Raw genomic sequence first — 19,768 nt, 5'->3', positions numbered from 1 at the left:
CCCGCTGGCCCGGGGGCCCCACCTTCCCACGGGTTCCCACGCTGCTGTGACTGCCCTGCCCCCACGACAGAAGCCAACGGGTCTTCAGTAGTTTTATTAAAAAATAGTGACGCGGAGAGTGCCCTGGTGGCTCTGCCCCGCATCTCAACCCTGGGGTGGGGGAAAGGGGTCAAAGTTTTCGCGGCCCCAAACCAGGCCATCACTTGCCCACCGAGTCGAATATGATGCGGTTCTGCTCGGCGCGCTCCCGCTGGCTCTGCGTCCGCGCCAGCTCCAGCAGGGTCCGCAGCAGGTGAAAGGTGAGGTCAATGGACAGAGGAGGATTGTCCCGCCGCGGCCGCTCGCCTGCCGTCCCGGGTCCCCATCGGCCGGGTCCCCATCGGCCGGGTCCCCATCGGCCGGGCCCCGCGCGGCGCGGGAAGTGCTCCGCCAGCAGCAAGAGGAGCGCGCGGGCCCCGCCGCCCTGGTTCCGTGCCCCGGGGCTCCAGCGCAGACTCGGGTCCTGGACCCCGGCCGCCTCGGGGTTCCTCTGGCTGCTCCCAGGGCACAGCTGTACCAGGAGCAGCAGCGCGGCCAGCAGCGCCGCGCGTCCCGCCTGCCTCATGGTGCCACCGGCCCTGGACACACAGGGGCAGCGCAGGGTGAGGTGCGCCTGGGGCAGCTGCAGGAGGCCGTTCCCCTCCCCGCGCTCGCCCGGTGACCCCTCCGGCCGCCGCCCAATGCCCGCAGCCTGCCCTCCAGCCCCAGCCACTGCGCCAGTGCTGTTCCGTCCCTTCCACCCAGCCTCCCTCCCCGGAGGAGCGCGGTGGCTGAGCTGAGCGGAGTCCTGGTGCTGGGGGAGGCTGGGCGGACGCTCTGAGCCACTCACAGGTTGTCGGTGAGCGTTTGTACGGTCCAAGATTGAGCTCCAGTCTCTGTCCCTCGGGGCGGGCTGAAGGCGCCTTGGGGAACACAGGGTCTGTCCCGGGGCTGCCGCCAGCCTTATATAGTGCCAGGACAGCTCCGACTGACGTCAGCGAAGAACATGCACTGATTGTAGAAGCAATGACAGCCACAGCTTCGAGTCTGGCGGCTGGCGGGCCCCCGGAGGGGCGCACCTCCCGACACCAGCCTTCGTGCCCCTGGGGCTAGCGCTGGAAGCAGCACTGGACGCAGGAAAGCGAGAAGCCGGCTGGGGCGCAAAGACTGCTCTGGGACCCACGGGAGTCCCTCGCCCCGCTTAGAACAGCCAGCAATGTCTAGGGCCGTCCCCAGACCAGACTAGTCCGGGTCGCGTGTTCTGACACACGAAAGGGAGGCGGGACCGTGAGGCTGTCCATGGTGCTGACCCCGTCCTCTGCCTCTAGAAGTGGCCAGAAATGTGAGAACGCTGTGCCGCTGGAACCCACTGCCTCCCTGCAGCTATCAGTTCTGCAAATGCAGGCATCAGGAGTCCACCGCTGGCACTCAGCCAACACAGTGGGACCCACTGAGAGGCAGTCTGCCACAACCAAAGTCTCCCAGCATTCTTATCTTCTTCCAGCCCCAGGATCCAAATTGTAGGGCTGTCTGACAGAGGCACCATGTAACAGAGGGTCTCTAGCCTCTGAGTGCTTTCAGACCACAAATGGCTGGCCCATCTGCTTTTGAGTTTGCCAAAGTAGTTTAGCAAAGTTCAGTTTCTCTCCTGGGAATCATAGCAGCAGTGTAACTCTGCCCATGAGCAGTAAAGAAATATGGGTTCAAGTTTCTGCTAACTCCTGGTGTGGACAGGTCACCTCCCTTCTACCAACCTCAGGGTCCTCATTTGTGAGACTGGGCTTGGCCAGGCGCGGCAGCTCACGCCTGTAATCCCAACACTTTGGGAGGCCGAGGTAGGCGGATCACGAGGTCAGTAGTTTGAGACCAGCCTGGCCAATATGGCGAAACCCCATCTCTACTAAAAATACAAAAATTAGCCGGGTGTGGCGGTACGCACCTGTGGTCCCAGCTACTCAGGAGGCTGAGGCAGGAGAACTGCTTGAACCCAGGAGGCAGAAGCTGCAGTGAGCCGAGATCGAGCCACTGCACTCCAGCCTGGGAGACAGAGCAAGACTCTGTCTCAAAAAAAAAAAAAAAAAAAAAGATTGGGCTTGGTGGTCTCTTGGCTTCTTTCCAGCTCTAGAAATGACTCCCCAATAGTTTTCTGCTTAAAAACTTACTCATTACCACTGCAGATTCCGGATTACATATTTAATAACATATTTACTGAGGCACCACATAAAGGGTTCTAGTAATCTCTAAAGAGCTGGAGCTACAAGAAGCCTAGGCAGGGTTAGAGTAACAAATGTGTCTATGAAGAGTGGGGATGAGTGGCATTTGCTGAGATATGGGTGTAAAGTTGATAAGGTCATGAACGTTCAACAGATATTTATGGAGTGCCTCATATGTGGTGGGAATAAGACTATTATCAAGGGCTCTAAAGCAGTCAGTGTACATTTTAGAGTGAAGAGGGGCATTGCAGGGTGCTAGTCCTCTTAAGCTCTGACCGGCAACCCAACCCCGTGGAAACTGGTATGCCCACTTTGAGGAGGTTGTCTGACCGTTCCAGGGTCAAGCTGCATCACTGCAAGGTGGAAACGGAGTGAGGCAGGCTTAGAGGCGATGTGCCTTCCAGGACAGGTAGGAGTTCCAGATAACAGCAACACATTGGACAACGGCCAACCTAAGGAACAGGAATAACATGGTTAAGAGGAGGAAGGCTAAGCAGTGAGCAAGGGCTGGAGATGGGAGCGTGAAATGGCAAAGGAGGGATCATGTCAGAGGATTGGCAGGTTTAGGTCTCTTTCCTTCAGCACCTTTTTTTTGAGATGGAGTCTCCTCTGTCGCCCAGGCTGGAGTGCAGTAGCACGATCTTGGCTCACTGACTCCTGGGTTCAATCGATTCTCGTGCCTCAGCCTCCCAAGTAGCTGGGACTACAGGTGTGCTCCACCACACCTGGCTAATTTTTGTATTTTTAGGAGAGACAGGGTTTCACCATGTTGGCCAGGCTGGTCTCGAACTCCTGACCTCAAGTGAGCCACCCACCTCGGCCTCCCAAAGTGCTGGGATTACAGGTGTGAGCCACCACACCCAGCCCCTTCAGCACCCTATGAAGGGCCTGTGTGGCTTGGACTAAAGGACAACTGGCTCAAATTCTAGTGCCATCCCAGAGCTCTGTTTCCTGGCTGAGAGCCTCAAAGGCTAAATATTCAGCGGCTCTCTTGCCATGCGTAGCTCTGTTAATCACAGAAAGGGCCCCTATCTGGGTCCCTTCTAAATTCATCGATCTGTCTTGTACCAGCTGAGATTTCATCTTCCAAAATGTACAGACTACCATATAAAGTAGCATCTTTCTGTTTTAAATTAACCATGCTCTGGTTTCAAAGAGTGTTGCAAAGGACCCTAATGTTTAGGATTTGGTTCATAAGTCTGTATTCCTTTTTTGTTTTTTGGGTTTTTTTTTGAGACGGAGTCTCGCTCTGTTGCCCAGGCTGGAGTGCGGTGGCGAGATCTTGGCTCACTGCAACCTCCGCCTGCCAGGTTCAAGCGATTCTGCCGCCTCAGCCTCCCGAGTAGCTGGGACTACAGGCACCTGCCACCACACCCAGCTAATTTTTGTATTTTTAGTAGAGACAGGGTTTCAACATATTGGCCAGGCTGGTCTCGAATTCCTGACCTTGTGATCTGCCCGCCTCAGCCTCCCAAAGTGTTGGGATTACAGGCGTAAGCCACTGTGTCCAGCCTTTTTTTTTTTTTTTTTTTTTTTGGAGACAGGGTCTCACTCTGTCACCAGGCTGAAATGCAGTGGCACAATCTCAGTTCATAGCAACCTCCATCCACAGGCTCAAGTGATCCTCCCACCTCAGCCTCCCGAGTAGCTGGGACTACAGGCACATGTTACCATGTGCCTGGCTAATTTTTTGTATTTTCTGTAGAGATGAGGTTTCACTATATTGGCCAGGCTGGTGTCAAACTCCTGGACTCAAGCAAACCTCTTGCCTCAGCCTCCCAAGGTGCTAGAATTACAGGTGTGAGCCACTGTGCCCAGCCAGTCTGTATTTATTTTAGCTATGCTATTCATGTACATTTTGGCCCTGTTCCCTCTGAAGCATTCCATATTTTCCTGTTCCCACGATCCTTCACCTTCAAGCATTTGAACCACACATCTTCAGTTCCACTATCTTTTTGGGTGCAGTTCAGCAACTGTCTTTATCGTGAGTGTCTGGCCAGGCTCCTACTTGGCTTTCTGGTCTACCTCTCTGTCTAACCTAGGCTGCAGCACCCCAACCACTGTCCCTCCAGATATGCCATCAAAGACGGAGCTCAGGTGGAATGGAGACAAGGGTGGTAGAAGCAGGATCCTCCCTAGGGAGATGAAGAACGTCAGTGGGCAGACACTCTGGGACAGTTTCTGGAAATGGCAAGACATTCTGAATAACACGCTTGGGAATCTGAGGAACTCTGATCACGGCTCAGTGTTCCGTTTGGGGGTCTAAGGTAGCTCAAGGTTGAAATGAGAATCATTTTGTCTCCAACTGTTGGTAACGTGGGTCTTACTTGATGGGTGGGGTAGGGGTGCAACATACCTGTAATGAAGGGGGACCAGGTAGAAGTTGGCTAACTGCACAGCAGGCCATAGCTGCAAGAGAGAATGTAAAGGTTGGATGGCTGCCCCACCACCTGACCCCAGACTCACTGTCTTGCCTGGCCCTACCCCAACTTCTGCACACAAGAAAAAGGTGAACAGTTGGGTGATGGCTTCCCTATTTATGGTGCCCATCCTGGGAATGAAAGAGTAATCCCAACGGAAGGGTTTCCCATGTCAGGAGGACCCCCAATCCCAGGACAGTTCTAGACTTAAGGAAGCAGGAGAACAAGCAGTTGAGGTGTCAGCTCTTACATAGTAGTTGGTGATAAGGGCATCAGGATAATCCTGGGGAGACAGAGAAGGAACAAATTAGCACTTGCGCCTCCAAGCAGTTCCCATTTCCCAGTGTGAATGTCACACACAGACTTGGGTTCAAAGAGCACATTCCTCCACCATAACCCTCAGCTCCTCTCCTCCATGGCCTGGGACTCTACCTGCACTTACCCCCTTTTTTATCCCTGTAAAACCTGTCTCCTTCCCCTGGGCTGTCAGCCTGCCAGCCAGAGACATTCTCCACACCTGCCCAGCTCACCCGCTGTAGTTTGGCCCAGTTGTCCTGGGCTGACAGTCCATTAAGTGCCCCTACCAGTGGGAGAAAGCAGCCTAGAAAACATGGGGCAAAGCCCCCCTGGGGAAGAGAAATTAAAGTCCTATGAGTGCTGAAATCCCCACCTACTCCCAACACAGCTCACCCTCCCCACTCCGTTCTCCTGCTCACCTGATCCAACAACATCTTCTTCAGTGCATCCACTTTGGTGGTGCCAGGTATGAACCGATCCAAAACCTTGTACCAGCCTCCTACCACAGGGCCCTGGAAGTAAACCCCAGATAGCAGCAGGCTGCAGTGAGGGAGCACTAGGCCTCTACCTCACTAAGCTCCCTGCCCCAAGTATCAGAATAGGGGAAGTGGACACTAAGAAAAAAGAGGGCGGCAGGTTGGCTTAGGTGTGAGAGTCCAAGGGAAGCCAAAGGATGGCAAAGAACTAAGACCACTGTTGAGTCCACTGAAGCCCTGTTGAGGGGAGAACTTACCACAAAGCCACAGCCCAGCGACACCATGGTCAGAGTCCGGCCTCTCTGGTGTTCCTGCAGACCCCGCCTCTCCACCAGCTGCTGTGAGATAATGTCACCCAGGCCCATCAGGGACCCTATGCAGGGTACACAGGTGTTGTCAGGACATCTCCTGGGATGGGCTGCCATTCCAAGGAGGGAGGGACATCTGCTGACCTCCACTGAGACTCTGGTACTCTGAACCCCAGGGCTTCATTCTGGAAACAAATGACAAGTCCCTTCCTGCTGCCTCAAAGCCCTTACCTCCCCAATGATGGTGACACCTCATGTGTATTCTGTCAGAAACTGGGATGAGCAGACCCACGTCCAGGAACTTTGCATTGAGCAGTAAAGGGAAGTCAGAGTCAGAAAGTATAGAGAGAGGAAGGAGAATTTAAGGCCACAGGGCTGAGAACCACAGACTGTCAGAATCGAAAGGGGCTTTAAGATAATTTAATGCAAACCACTTATTTTAGAGGTATGGAAACGAAGTCCAGGGTTCCACATAACCAGTAAGTGCAGGGCCAATGCAAGAACCAGGTGGCTGGATTCCTAGACACTGTTCTTTCCAGGACTCAGCACAATGAATAAATCATGTATAGAATGGTAGGAAACCCTGTTTTCTCCCCCGAGCCCAATGCAAGACCCTGTCAACAGCTTTCACCTTGGTCTAGGGGATCTCTATTTGTAGAGAACAGCAAGAATAACTTTTTTTAAGACTGAGTCTCACTCTGTCGTCCAAGCTGGAGTACAGTGGCGTGATCTTGGCCCACTGCAACCTCTGCCTCCCGATTCAAGCGATTCCCCTGCCTCAGCCTCTCAAGTAGCTGGGACTACAGGCACCCACCACCATGCCTGGCTATTTTTTGTATTTTTAGTAGAGATGGGGTTTTGCCATGTTAGCCAGGCTGATCTTGAACCCCTGACCTCAGGTGATCTGCTCACCTCGGCTTCTCAAAGTGCTGAGATTACAGGCATGAGCCACTGTGCCTGGCCAGAATAACTCTTTTTCTAAAACAAGAGTGCCGGCCCGGAATGATGGCTCACACCTGTAATCCTGGCACTCTGGGAGGCTGAGGCAGGAGGATTGCTTGAGCCCAAGAGTTTGAATCCAGCCTGGGCAATACAGCAAGACCCGACTTCTACAAAATTTTTTTTTAAACAATTAGCTGGGCACGGTGGCACGTGCCCGTAGTCCCAGCTACTCAGGAGGCTGAGGTGGGAGGACTGCTTGAGCCCAGGAGGTCCAGGCTGCAGTGGTCACGCCATTACACTGCTGCCTGGGCGACAGAGCAAGACCCTATCTCAAAAAGAAAAAAAAAAGTAATAAAACAAGAGTGCTCAAATGGTCATAAGCAGGAAGATGACTGGTTGAGCTGATAAGAGTCCCCACAAGAGTCTTGGCCACCTCTTAGCACAATCAATCAGCTAAACCAAGATTTCCCCCATTCACAACCTTGGATTCAGTTGGCAATGGATATAGTGGCCATTTCCCTTCCAGGACTCTGCACCTGCTTCCCTTGCCCCAACTGCAGATACCCAGCTCCAAGAAGCCCTATTTAGACACCCACACCCAGAAACTATGACAGAAATCATCACTGTTTACAGAGCCCCCAGTCCGTTATGGTGGCGTGATCGTTTCTAGCAAATACACACTTACCAGGCCACTTGGGAGTGACCATATGATTTCCAGCTCGCCTGTCTATCTCACTGAGTAATGAGAGCCCCCCTCCAGACCCGCAGTCACACTGTCCCTGTGCCCTCAATTAGCACTGGGCAAACACATCCTTCTGCCCCATTCCTTGGCCTGGAGCTGGCTCTGACGTCCATGCTGGCTGCACACTCACTGCTGCGCTCTTCCTCCACACCCTCTGCCCGGCCCTGCCCCTGAGCAGCCTAGTCAGTGGCAGCTGGGTATGGCTGAGAGCTGGGGTTGGGGATGGGCACCCATGGTTCACCTGGGCTACTGGCCATGGAGCAGCTCTGGGCACCCCCAGTCCTGCCTCGTCGCTCCCTGAAACTCCCAAAGTGGTAGGGGTCTTCCCAGAACACTGCGAGGCATGACCTCCCAGGGCCAAGGATAGAATCCTAGATGCCTTTGTTATCCCATCCCCTCAGCATACAGCTAAGCAAGCCACGGGTAGGTGCTCAGAAAATAAAGGAAAAACGTCAAATGTACCGTCCCAAACAGCAGGACGACTCTGAGAAAGGGCCTGAAGAATTCTTAAGTCGCCCAAAGGTCCAAGTCGGGTAGAAGGTGCGAGGACGTCGGGGGAACTGCAGGTTTGCTCCCACCCGCACCCGGTTCCCTATCCCTCCAGTCAGGGATGAGAGGGAGCTGCTGCAGCCCTGCAGAAAGGGAAGAGTGCTGCCAAGAAGGCCAGGGGATAGTGAGGAAGAAAAGGCAGTCCTTTCTCAAATGAAGGGACCAACAGTGTAATGGTCTACTTTGGGAAGGTGTTTACAAAAGACTCTTACACATTTAATCCTCACAAAAGATCTGGGAGGTAGGTGGTCACACCTCCATTCATCCATTCATTCATTCATTTATTTTTGAGATGGAGTCTCATTCTGTCACCCAGGCTGGAGTGCAGTGGTGCGATCTCAGCTCACTGCAACCTCCGCCTTCCAGGTTCAAGCGATTCTCCTGCCTCAGCCTCCTGAGTAGCTGGGATTGCAGGTGCCCACCACCACACCTGGCGATCTCAGCTCACTGCAACCTCCACCTTCCAGGTTCAAGCGATTCTCCTGCCTCAGCCGCCTGAGTAGCTGGGATTGCAGGTGCCCACCACCACACCTGGCTGATTTTTGTATTTTTAGTAGAGATGGGGTTTCACCATGTTGGCCAGGCTGGTCTCAAACTCCTGACCCCAGGTGATCCACCCACCTTGGCCTCCCAAAGTGTTGGGATTACAGGTGTGAGCCACTGCACCCGGCCTACACCCCATTTAATGATGAGTCTTTGAGAGATGAGGTGACTTGGTAAGGAGTGCAGTTGGAACTGAACACAGGCCTTCTCTCAAGGAGGACCAAGGAGGCCAGGGTATTCCTGGCATGGGCTGAGATGGGCTCAGAGGTCGGCGGCACCAAGAAGCCTCTGTGGCTGCTCCCCTGCTGGGTGTTCCTGCCCAAGTGAGGCCCCAAATGGCCTGCATATCAAAGGACATTCCCTGGACTAATGCACTTCCTCTCTGTCTTTACTCCCCCAAAATTCCATCATTCTGTTCCTTGTCACCTCGTGGGGATGGCAGACAGCAATATTCCTGGGAAAGAAACAGAGAAGTGTCTGTTTTCACTCTTCATGACTTGCCAACAGTCACACAACAAGCTAGAGGCAGAGCTGGAATGAAAAGCCAAGTCCCTGACTTCTAGCCCCATAGTTCTGGAAGCCTGCAGCCTTGGAGAAAGATGGATTCAAGTCCCCCAGACCGTGCCCATCAAGCCTGAGGGACTACCAAGTGACAGGGCAGCAGTAGGGGTTAGTAGGTGGTATGTAGATCTGCAGTCCCTGACGGTTCATTTCAGAAGAGCAGCGCCCAGGGATTCCTTTGCCCACAGATGATCAGGCCCCCTGTGCCTGCAGTAACTCCAAGGTGGTATAAAGCTTTGGAGCAAGCATAGAGCAAGCCTGCTTTTCCAGCCCAAGTGACCCTTTGGGCAGGAAGGACCCAGACATTCAGATTCCTCATCCCACATTTCCCAACCCAGAGCCCAAACAGACCCAAACCACCTCAGCCTCTGGGAGATCTCCTGGATATATTTGGTTGGTCTGGACTCTCCAGTGCTCTGGGCCCCCTCCCCTTGGACTTGTTTCTAGGGAGTTGGGACTGGAGGCTTGCAGACACATAATGGCCAGAGGCCTGATGGGGCAGGGCTAGGGGCTGCTGGGCAGTGATGCCCAATGACAGGCTGGGCGTGGAGCCCAGCGAGCAGATGCTGGCGCAGGTGTGACATCATGCCCCTGGGTAGGTGCCAGTTCTCATGCCGTCACTCCCAACCAGATCCAGCGGCCAGGGGGAAGGGAGCCTGCCTCTGAGCAGATCGATTTGGGACCACTTCCTGCCCACTAGTGGAAAAACCCCAACTTCCACACCCTCTTCCCAGGCATGGGCAGGGTAAATTCCCTACTTCTCCTATTTTATCCCTCTACTTACTTTTGTGGCTTTTGAGTTTCATGCGCAGAAGGCAGAGGGGCAAGAAGTGGCTTCTTGGAATAAGGAGCAGGAAGCGTGTCCTTCAGTCCAGGAGGCCTGGGTCGGCAGGTACAGCTACTGGCATGGGGCCAGCAGTGCTGCCTTCCTCCCCAGAAGTCTGCAAACATTAGTTAGCTGCCTAGGGTAGGGGCTCAGTCTGGCACAGAGCCCAGAGGGAGTGGAAGCCCAGCAGCGGGAGTGGAGTGGATCCTCTGGGATTATTCTGAATGCTTTCCCATTTCTGACCTGAACCCATCCTACTGCTAGAAAATGAGACAAAATGGGTAGTTTTGCAGCTTGTCACGTATCTAAGCTCAGATCAGCTGGGGTTGCACTCAGCATCTGGAGGCTCCAGTAGTCTCAAGTGCAAGGCAGTGTGGTTGGCAGTGCCCTAGGTTATAACGCCAGCTCAACCACTGACTATCTGAGACCTCAGTGCATGACACCCCCACTCCTGCCTCAGTTTCCTTCTCTGCAGTCTCTTGGGCTGGACAGGATTGTCTGTAAGGCCTACTGAGCTCTCATACCCTGGCTTAATTCAGACTCCAGGGAAACCAGTATTTGTAGGAGCTCAGCTGCTCCCACAGCAGGACCGAGTAGACTAAGATGGATGAAGTTCGGTCCTGGGCCCACTGGAGAGTGGAAGGGCCCTCAAACAAGGAAGGGATAAGGCTGACTCACACTCTATAGAACATACAGCAAACCTTTCCCCAGGCTACCTTGTTCCGGACTCTGGCTTGGCCAAAACTGGTATACTAGACATTTCTTTTGAATCATTTCAAATGTTCTTGATTCACTATCTCTTACTCCAGCCATTACTGCAGTTCAACCGGATAGATTCTTGCCTCAGGCCTATGCCACACCTGGGCCTTTGCTATTGATGGCTTCAGTGACTATGCATGTGCAAACTAGTAGCGGAGGGGAGTTATCCCATGAGGTGAATCTTTTTTTTTTTTTTTTTTTTGAGACAGAGTCTTGCTCTGTCACCCAGGCTGGAGTGCAGTGGCACAATCTCAGCTCACTGCAACCTCTGCCTCACGGGTTCAAGCAATTCTCCTGTCTTGGCCTCCCAAGTAGCTGGGACTACAGGCACCTGCCACCACACCTGGCTAATTTTTGTATTTTTAGCAGAGATGGGGTTTCACCTTGTTGGTCAGGCTGGTCTCGAACTCCTGACCTCAGCTTATCCACCCACCTCGGCCTCCCAAAGTGCAGAGATTACAGGCGTGAGCCGCTGCGCCCGGCCTTTTTTTTTCAGATGGAGTCTCGCTCTGTCTCCCAGGCTGGAGTGCAGTGGCAGGATCTTGGTTCATTGCAACCTCTATCTCCTGGGTTCAAGCAATTCTCCTGCCTCAGCCTCCTGAGTAGCTGGGATTACAGGCATGTGCCACCATGCCCGGCTAATTTTTGTATTTTTAGTAGAGACAGGACTTCACCATGTTGGCCAGGCTGGTCTCGAACTCCTTACCTCAAGTGATCTGCCCGCCTCGGCCTCCCAAAGTGCTGGTGAGCCACCACACCCAGCCTGGGGTAAGTCTTTGGAATCTTTGACCAATGTGGGATCGGAGTGGCAGATAAAGGTTTCTTCTTTTCTCTAGAAAATAGCTATTCATCCAGACAGTCCTAAGGAGTATTTCTTTTCTTTTCTTTTTTTTGTTTTTGGAGATGGAGTCTCGCTGTCACCCAGGCTGGAGTGCAGTAGCGCGATCTCAGCTCACTGCAACCTCTGCCTCCCAGGCTCAATCAATTCTCCTGCCTCAGCCTCCCGAGTAGCTGGGATTACAGGCACCCGCCACCATGCCCAGCTAATTTTTATATTTCTAGTGGAGACAGGGTTTCACCATGTTGGCCAGGCTGGTCTCAAACTTCCGACCTCAGGTGATCTGCCCACCTCAGCCTCCCAAAGTGCTGGGATTACAGGCATGAGCCACCATGCCCAGCCACTTTAAGGTGTATTTCAAAAAGCTTCTCAGTTCCAAGGGACTGAGCAACAGCTGCCCTTAGCAGTGGCTAATTCAATAATGCATCCTTAGAGTGGCTCTCCCTCTTTCCCTCCATGGGATCACTTCCTACTACCTAACAAGGTATCTGCACATAAGCTTCAGGCTCTGCTTTCCGGAACCCAAGGCTGAGATGGTTATCCATGTTCAGATTATGGCAAGTGGAACAAACCTAACCCAAACGCCACTATAAAAAGAATACAGCTTGGGCAATATGGCAAAACCCCATCTCTACCAAAAAACAAAAGAAATTAGCTGGGTATGGTGGTGCAAGCCCGCGGTCCCAACCACTCGGGAGGCTAAGGCAGAGGATCCTCTGTTTGCCCAGGGTGGAGTGCAGTGGCACAGTCACAGTTCAGGATGGGATCATGCCACTGCACTCCAGCCTGGGCAAAAGAGCAAGACCCCGTCTCAAATAATAATAATAATAATAAAATAAAATAGTTTATTGTGCCTGTGTTGCCAACACTCATAGAAAGAACCAACCTGTTGAGTCTTTAAGTTCATTGAGCATTTAAAAACATTTCCAGGTGGGGCGCACTGGATCACAACTGTAATCCTAGCACTCTGGGAGGCTGAGGTGGGCAGATCACTTGAGGTCAGGAGTTCAAGACTAGCCTGGCCAACATGGAGAAAGCCCATCTCTACTAAAAATACAAAAAAGTAGCCTGGTGTGGTGCTGTGCACTTGTAGTCCCAGCTACTCAAGAGGCTGAAGCATGAGAATTGCTTGAACCCAGGAGGCGGAGGTTGCAGTGAGCTGATACAGCACCACCGCTCTCCAGCCTGGGCAACAGGGTGACACCTTATCTCAAAAAAAAAAAAAGAAAGAAAAAGAAAAAAAGGCTGAGCTCAGCGGCTCACACCTGTAATCCCAGCACTTCGGGAGGCCGAGGGGGGTGAATCATAAGGTCAAGTGTCCGAGACCAGCCTGGCCAACATGGTGAAATCCCGTCTCTACTAAAAATACAAAAAATTAGCTGGGCGTGGTGGCGCATGCCTGTAATCCCAGCTACTGGGGAGGCTGAGGCAGGAGAATCACTTGAACCCAGGAAGCGGAGGTTGCAGTGAGTCGAGATCATGCCACCGCACTCCAGCCCGGGCAACAGTGCAAGACTCTGTCTCAAAAGAAAAAAAAAAAGAAAAAAAATTTCCAAAACCTTTTCACAGTGATACTCCTATACTGACCCTGTGAGGTCATATAACTAAGCTCAAGTTTTTTTTGTTGATTTTTTTTTTTTTTTTTTTGAGATGGAGTTTCGCTCTTGTTGCCCAGGCTGGAGTGCAATGGCACGATCTTGGCTCACTGTAACCTCTGCCTCATGGGTTCAAGTGATTCTCCTGCCTCAGCCTCCCGAGTAGCTGGGATTACAGGCATGCGCCACTATACCCGGCTAATTTTGTATTTTTAGTAGAGATGGGGTTTCACCGTGTTAGCCAGGTTGGTCTCGATCACCTGACCTCGTGATCCGCCCACCTCGGCATCCCAAAGTGCTGGGATTACAGGTGTGAGCCACCGCGCCCAGTCCCTAAACTCAAGTTTTAAAAGAGGAAACTAAGGCTCAAAGAAGCTTACTGACTTGTCCTGATTAATGCACCTACTAGGTGCTATGGTTTTAAGATTAAAATCCTGGTCTTCTAAGTTTGAAATCTCTGTACTGTTTTCCAGTGTGATGAGCTATCCCATGGGACCTTAGGAACTACTGTGCTGGGGTCCAAAAATGGCTCAGTGAACTAAAGCCACTTTCACCTTTTATTTGTAGTTTGATCCAAATACAGTGAACAGCAGGGAAGGAAAAGTCTGAATGGTCTGAAAAAGTCTGGGAAAAGTGCTGGGAGGCTACATTTTGCTTCAGGGCTGAGCTGGGACATCAGCATAGCCTCAGGAAGACTGAGGCTGTGGAGCTGAAGGGCTCCAGCACCAAGAGCCCAGAACTCCAGCCACATGTCGGCACCTAGGCCTCCTTGGAGCTCTAGCTCCTGCTCTTGTCAGCTGCAGATGCCTTAGGTAGGGAAATATAAGGACTCTTTCCCTCCCTATTCTTGATGACCACAAGGGGGAACCTTCCATCTGGCAGTTATGGGCCCTGAGGGACTCTGAGCCTGGGCAAAAGGCCCAGCGTGTCAGTTCCCATCACAGCCACACTGTCCAGCATGAGTCACCACACACGTAGCCAGGTGAGTCATACAGGATGACGGACACTGAGGACAGGACAAGAGGTGGTTGGGCACCGGAGACTGGAGAGGGGCCCAGGGAAGGGCCAAAGAATCCATCTCCTGGCCATTCATGCAGTTAAGTTTCTGTGCTGATGTAGGGCTGTTCTGGTCACAGGATCCCTGTTCCACTCTGGCCTTCAGTAGCCCCCAATCCCTTCCAATAGTTCTCTTCTCAGAAGCCCAGTCATCACTAGAATCCTGTTCCCCTCCTCTAAACATGGGCAAGACCTCATCTTAATGTGATCACTCTTTGCACCCCAATGTTCTAAGGCCTTCTATCATTCCCCCTCTAAGACTTACTTATCTTCATGCCATCCTCTTACATTAGCTAACTTGCAAAATGAAGATAGTAACAAATGCAGGTAGGTCACTGCATTATCTCTGTGAGGTTAGTACTCAATTACTGCATTTGGAGTGACAGGTATCTGATCACTCCAAATGGATCAGGATGGAGTGATCAGATACCAATATACTAACCTTGGTTAGTATATTGTTTGGAGATACATATTTAGGGAGTAAATGATAACAAAAGCAAATGAATGATATAAACAAAACTCAGGAAATTTTGGGTGAATTACGGAGAGGCGCTCAAGAGGTCTCAAAGCTGATTACTGACACAGGAGTGTTCAGTTTTAATGCCATTTAAACTGTACATACACGTCTTAATCATTCTTTTGTATGTTTCACAATAAAAAATACCAAGAAAAACTGGGTAAGAGTCTTGATTCAGCACTTATTAGGTGTGATCTAATGTGGACTCAAGTAACCCTCTTAGCTCACACACCTTTGTGGGGGCCCTATGCCATAATGTATATGAAAGTGCTTTGCATACGGTAAAATGTTTTCCAAGTTGAGGCCTCCTGGGGCAATACCTTTATCCTTCAGGACTGACTGTTCAGCTTTTTGAGGACTTTGAAATCCCAAAACCCTACTGCACAGCTTGGCCAACTACGCATACCCCTTAAAAACAGCCTTGGGGACCACCCTCCAAAACAGACTGGGGACAGTGTAGGATGAAAGACAGCCAACCCTTCAAGAGAGCTGAACAGAAACAGGAAGTGAGGGTGGTGCAGTGGGGCAAGCCTCTGGCTTCCAAATCAGTCTGCCCTGGTCCCACTCAAGTCCTAGAGGGACACTCACCAGCTGTCAGGACCTGTACTTTCCACGGGTGAGCAGCCAGGGCCCGCTGGTATGCCCGCCAGAGTGCCATGCTTCCTGTCAAGCCAAGAGGAGAGGGGGTCACCCCCACCGTCCCTCTCCACGACTAAGAAGCCGCCTGACATTCCCTTGTGCCCACTCCCTTCCCCTTCCCACTTCCAATGTGACTTAAAGGGGCAGAGGCCACATGAGGGATGCTTCCCAGACAGCTTCCTGTCGCAGGAGTCGCCTTAGACAACTGGGGAAGAGAGAAAGGCTGTGGGAAGCTATGGACTCCTGGTAGCAGCCACCAGCCAACCCACCCTCAGTCCTGAAGCCAGACCACCTGGAGGCCTCCGTTCCCGACTGAGACACTCATGAGGACAGCTTTGCTCTGGCTTCTACCCAGAGCTTGGGTGCCTCAAAAAATAGCTTGGTCCGTCTCCAGATTCAGACTTGGTTGGAACCAGTTTGTAACCTTCCTGAGTCCAGCTCCAAATCGAAAATAGGGCCCATCACTGCCCGCATATAGGATGACCACACACTTTGTGGGCATTCATGGTTTGCGACGCTTTAAGCCAGAGACCGCACATCACCCACCACTCACCTGAGCGCGAGCTGGGCGCAGAGCCTCCCTCCCACGTGACAGGCTGGCCTAGGAACTTCCGCCACAAGTCCCGCCCCTTCCTCCCAGCGTCCTTCGGATTACGCAGCCAGGACAGGAATGGGGGTGGATCCAGCCATGAATACCCGTGGAGAGCGGCCTAACTCGGCCACCCACTCTGTGAGCGACCCCTTTTCCAGCTGGACTGTGCCGGACCCTGGTGTGGGGCCCGCCAGCCATATTTCTCACCCGAGTTCGACCCTCTGCCTCTTCCTGCCCCTTCTCTCCCGTGAGACCCGGGCCTCTCCCAGTCCGGTGGTCTCATTGTTCAGCCCACCCTCCCCGCATAACTGGCCATAACTACTATCCTTGTCTCAGCAATCGTAGTTAGGTAACTATAAGTTATAGTTAAGTACGTGTTTTGTCTCTAGGTTCTTCATTGGCCTCAACTGTGAGCTCATGAGTGGGTAAAACTGGGGTCGTTTATATTTGTCGTCCTCATAGCAACTATTTCAGTGCTTTGCCGCAAACAGCCACTTAAGAAATACTGCATATGTATGATTCTTCCACAGAAAGCATTGGAATTAGAACCTCAGAAGACATTAGGTATTGGCTCCCAAACTAATGGGCTGTGCAGCCTTGGTCATGACTAGACTTGATGTTAAGGCTCTGCATCTGTAAAATGAGGGAGATTACACTATTGTCTTTCCAAACTTGGCTCCTCAGTTCTACGGATTTTTCAGATGTTTGTGTGTGGGGATGAGGGGCAGCATTACTACAGCTGCTTCTCTCTTCAACTTTTTTTTTTTTAAAGTATATACTTCTCAAAAGACCCATTTTTAACGGGGCCCACAACTGCATGTTTGAAAACCAGTAAGCTAGGTGATTTCTTAATCCCCTTCCAGCTCTAACATTCTAAGAGTCTGTGAATATAGAGCAGTATCCTTTCTAGAGCGTTGGAAATGTCTACAATATCCCTGGCAATGGACTTGTCAGGCTGGCAGGCTTTACTTATCTCCAGGGAGCCCACACGTCAGGAGGCACACTCTTTCAGGCTCTCCACCTGCCCAGCTCCACCCCCAATTTACTCAATTCCTTTATGATTAAGGCAGGGAGACTCCTGCCACAAATCCTGGAGAAACAGAGTAAGGAAGCAAGAGAAGTCAATGTCACATACATTTAACTAAAACGCTATTTGCAAAACAGCATGCTAGAGGAGTGAACTGACAAAAGTAAATGTAATAGGAGACCAAATGTGGTAGGCTGTAAAGTTATATTCTGAAGTTAGACTGAGTTCAAATCTCCAGCACCACCACTTACTATATGACCTTGACCTTTTACAGACAGCTTACCCTCTCCAATTCTTTTATCATTAAGTAAAATGGCAATACCTACCTCATACAAGTGACACATGCAAAGTGCCTAAAATGGATCAAGTGCTTAATGCTTGTTTATCCTTTTTCCTTCCTTCCTCCTTGGGAACACAAGGAAGGGAGACTATTTTTTACTGGAGAAAACTGGGAAGCTCTTTGGTGAAGGTGGAATTTGAGCTGGGACCTTGAAGGATGAATTGAACTCAGGTGAAGATGGTGGAAAAAGACTCTGGCGAAGGGAGGAGTATGAGAAGAGGAATAAAAGTAGAGAAGTGTATGAACAATGGATAGTATGAAGTGGGTATATTGGGAGGGAGGGTTAGAAAGAGAAAAAGCTTCTGGTAGAGAAAAAGAACAAGGTCAAGACTAGGGCTGAGACTCAGTTGCAGAAGCAGGGCTGCCAGCACCAATCTACAGCCTCAAGTGTGGATCCCCAGGTCTCATCTTTTCTACCACTGAAAATAGGAAGGGGGCTGCCCTGTAGAATTGAGTAAAGCTTCTCTTCGACAGAAGGCACTTGCCTAACAGCTCAAAAAACAAAACTGGCTCAATGTGAGCTGGATCCCAATAGGGTAGTGCAACACTTGGCTTCTTTGCACTGACATGGGTTGTGGTCTCTGCTGTTAATAGACTTGGGTTTCCTCCAGGTCTGTTTTCTCATCTGTACAGGATAGGGGCTGAACTTTTTTTTGAGACAGTCTCTCGCTCCGTCACCCAGGCTGGAGTGCAGTAGCAGGATCTCGGCTCACTGCAAGCTCTGCCTCCCAAGTTCAAATGATTTTTCTGCCTCAGCCTCCCGAGTAGCTGGGATTACAGGTGTGCACCACCACACCTGGCTAATTTTTTATATTTTTGGTAGAGACGGGGTTTCACCATATGTTGGCCAGGCTGGTCTCGAACTTCTGACCTCAAGTGATCTGCCTGCCTTGGCCTCCCAAAGTGTTGGGATTACAGGCATGAGCCACCACACCTGGCCGGGACTAAACTTCTTGATCGCTTCTTCTTAAAGGAGATTTTCTGATAGATGATAAAGTCCCTACACTACATATTTGGCCAGTCTAGAATGCCAGAGGGTTTTGTTCCAGGTAGGCACTGATCTCATCTCCTCTCTCTCCAAAAAGCAGCTGCCTGTTTTTTTCTATTTCCTGAGGTCATCCAACTATTTCCCTCCAAACCCCAGCCTATACTCCTAGGCATTTCAAGACCATGGTTTGCCTATTTCTCATCACTGGGGTGTGTCCTTCCTTAGGAGGCAGTATCATAGTCACTGTGAGTCTGCAGCATCCCACAAGAGGACTCTAACAAGATGAGATATAACAATACATTACAGTACTTGGGTTTTAAACACCTCCTATACATAGAACTGAAGTAGGTAAACATTCTAATGAGTCAACAATGTGACAGTATCATGAAGGATCAAAAATCATGACGTGTAAAAGAATGGTTGAAGTAACTGAAGATATTTAATCTAGAGAAGATTTGGGAAACACATGATAGCTATGGTTAAATACTTAACAGGGCAATCACAGGGAAGATGACTAGATTTCCTAACATCCATGAGTGAAATTTATAGAAGTATACTCTCTGACTTGATATAAAGGAAGATTTTAAAAAGCATGACTGTTCAGGAGTGTTCAAGTAGGGTCAGATGACCAGTGATTGGGAATACTTCGTAAGCAGGAGCAAGTAAGATCTGAGCCACTGTTCTATCGGTAGGGTGTCTGTGGTATTCCTTGGTCAAAGAAGTACTCTAAGCAACTTCAGTCTCACAAATTACTATCACCCTCGTGGGCATACATGATGGTTACCCTAAAGAGGAAGTTTCAGAAGGCAGTAATATTGGATCCTGGAATAGTCAGACAGGAGCCTTCATGCAGATACCCTTTTCAGTTCTCCATACACCCATTCACAAGTGGTCGCAAAAACACCCAGTACCTTTACTTGGCTTTACCCACTTAACAATATGCTCAATATGAGCAGTTTGACTCCCAAGCCTAGGTCAGGCCTGAGTGTTTCTCATGAGCCATAGTCTTAGGCTGAGGAGCCTTGAGAGTTGGTGGAGGGAGAGCCCCCCTGCCCGCAGGGGGCTGTGATCACAGAAGTCTGTGGAAAGAGTGGGATCTAAGGAGTCCTGGGGAGGCAGGCCTAAAGGTCCAGGCCTGGCATGATCACTGTCCTGGGAAGGCCCCCAGTTCCTATGGCTCTGTGCATAGGGGCCATTTGTTCTTGACCGACTTCACTCCAAGGATCTGGTGTGGGCCAAGGCTAGGGAGTGGGCAGAAGGCGATGGCTGGTTGGAGAGAAGCCAGGCCGTCTAGTGGGGGAGGATGGTTGGAACATAGCATTGAAGTGGGCTCGGCTTTCAAGCTGCATACGGTGGCCCAGTGGGGAGGCGAGTCCACGGACAAAATGGATTCGAACCAGCCCTGACTGCCCCCCAGATACCAGCCATCCATAGGAGTCCAGGTTTGGGCTGAAACGTACCTGTGAAGAGAACAGAAAACAAAAGAGAGATGCTCATGGGTGGTGCTTTAGGGTGACTCCTA

At 51.2% G+C, this 19,768-nt stretch overlaps 3 protein-coding genes and 1 long non-coding RNA gene across 12 annotated transcripts in view; 1 reads left to right on the top strand and 3 right to left on the bottom strand.

Annotated features, from left to right (window-relative positions):
* Positions 1-81: 81 nt before the first annotated feature.
* On the bottom strand, positions 82-2,110 carry UCN (urocortin). Its single transcript, XM_002812186.6, has 2 exons — positions 869-2,110; positions 82-617 (listed from the first exon to the last, which is right to left on the bottom strand). Exon 2 carries the CDS (start codon positions 602-604, stop codon positions 200-202), a length of 405 nt encoding a protein of 134 aa, XP_002812232.2. The 5' UTR covers positions 605-617; positions 869-2,110; the 3' UTR covers positions 82-199.
* An 86-nt stretch (positions 2,111-2,196) lies between these two features.
* Positions 2,197-16,283, bottom strand: MPV17 (mitochondrial inner membrane protein MPV17). Of its 7 annotated transcripts, none has more exons than XM_002812185.4 (8): positions 15,853-16,156; positions 15,249-15,323; positions 5,682-5,797; positions 5,368-5,460; positions 5,182-5,277; positions 4,902-4,934; positions 4,588-4,640; positions 2,197-2,683 (listed from the first exon to the last, which is right to left on the bottom strand). In XM_002812185.4, the coding sequence occupies exons 2-8, from the start codon at positions 15,316-15,318 to the stop codon at positions 2,614-2,616; spliced, it is 531 nt and encodes a 176-aa protein (XP_002812231.1). In that variant the 5' UTR covers positions 15,319-15,323; positions 15,853-16,156; the 3' UTR covers positions 2,197-2,613. The 7 variants fall into 7 exon arrangements, with proteins under 7 accessions (XP_002812231.1, XP_024097874.1, XP_054403689.1 ...); XM_024242106.3 differs by having other exon boundaries at positions 5,682-5,917; positions 15,853-15,907; XM_054547714.2 differs by lacking the exon at positions 15,853-16,156 and adding an exon at positions 9,854-9,949.
* On the top strand, positions 15,944-19,125 carry LOC134759651 (uncharacterized). Its single transcript, XR_010136202.1, has 2 exons — positions 15,944-16,029; positions 16,281-19,125. It is a non-coding gene; the product is annotated as an uncharacterized LOC134759651 (long non-coding RNA).
* Positions 18,667-19,768, bottom strand: part of GTF3C2 (general transcription factor IIIC subunit 2) — a 32,229-nt gene continuing 31,127 nt past the window's right edge. For 2 of the 3 annotated variants that reach the window (XM_024241985.3, XM_054546656.2), the window contains one exon: positions 18,667-19,706. In XM_024241985.3, the coding sequence (XP_024097753.1) occupies positions 19,488-19,706 (219 nt within the window). In that variant the 3' untranslated portion in view covers positions 18,667-19,487. 3 annotated transcript variants of the gene reach the window in all.

The sequence above is a fragment of the Pongo abelii genome, chromosome 12 (genome assembly GCF_028885655.2).
Source record: "Pongo abelii isolate AG06213 chromosome 12, NHGRI_mPonAbe1-v2.0_pri, whole genome shotgun sequence".
Lineage (NCBI taxonomy): Eukaryota > Metazoa > Chordata > Mammalia > Primates > Hominidae > Pongo > Pongo abelii.
Note: the sequence above shows the minus strand (reverse complement) of the source record. Positions and strands in the feature narration are given on the sequence as shown.

Coding starts and splice junctions, on each gene's coding strand:
- MPV17 (XM_002812185.4), bottom strand. CDS start 15,318: ATGGCACTCTGGCGGGCATACCAGCGGGCCCTGGCTGCTCACCCGTGG. Junction 4,935..5,181: donor ACTGGGCCAAACTACAGCGG/GTGAGCTGGGCA, acceptor CTGTCTCCCCAG/GATTATCCTGATGCCCTTAT. Junction 4,641..4,901: donor CCCTTATCACCAACTACTAT/GTAAGAGCTGAC, acceptor TCTCTCTTGCAG/CTATGGCCTGCTGTGCAGTT.
- UCN (XM_002812186.6), bottom strand. CDS start 604: ATGAGGCAGGCGGGACGCGCGGCGCTGCTGGCCGCGCTGCTGCTCCTG.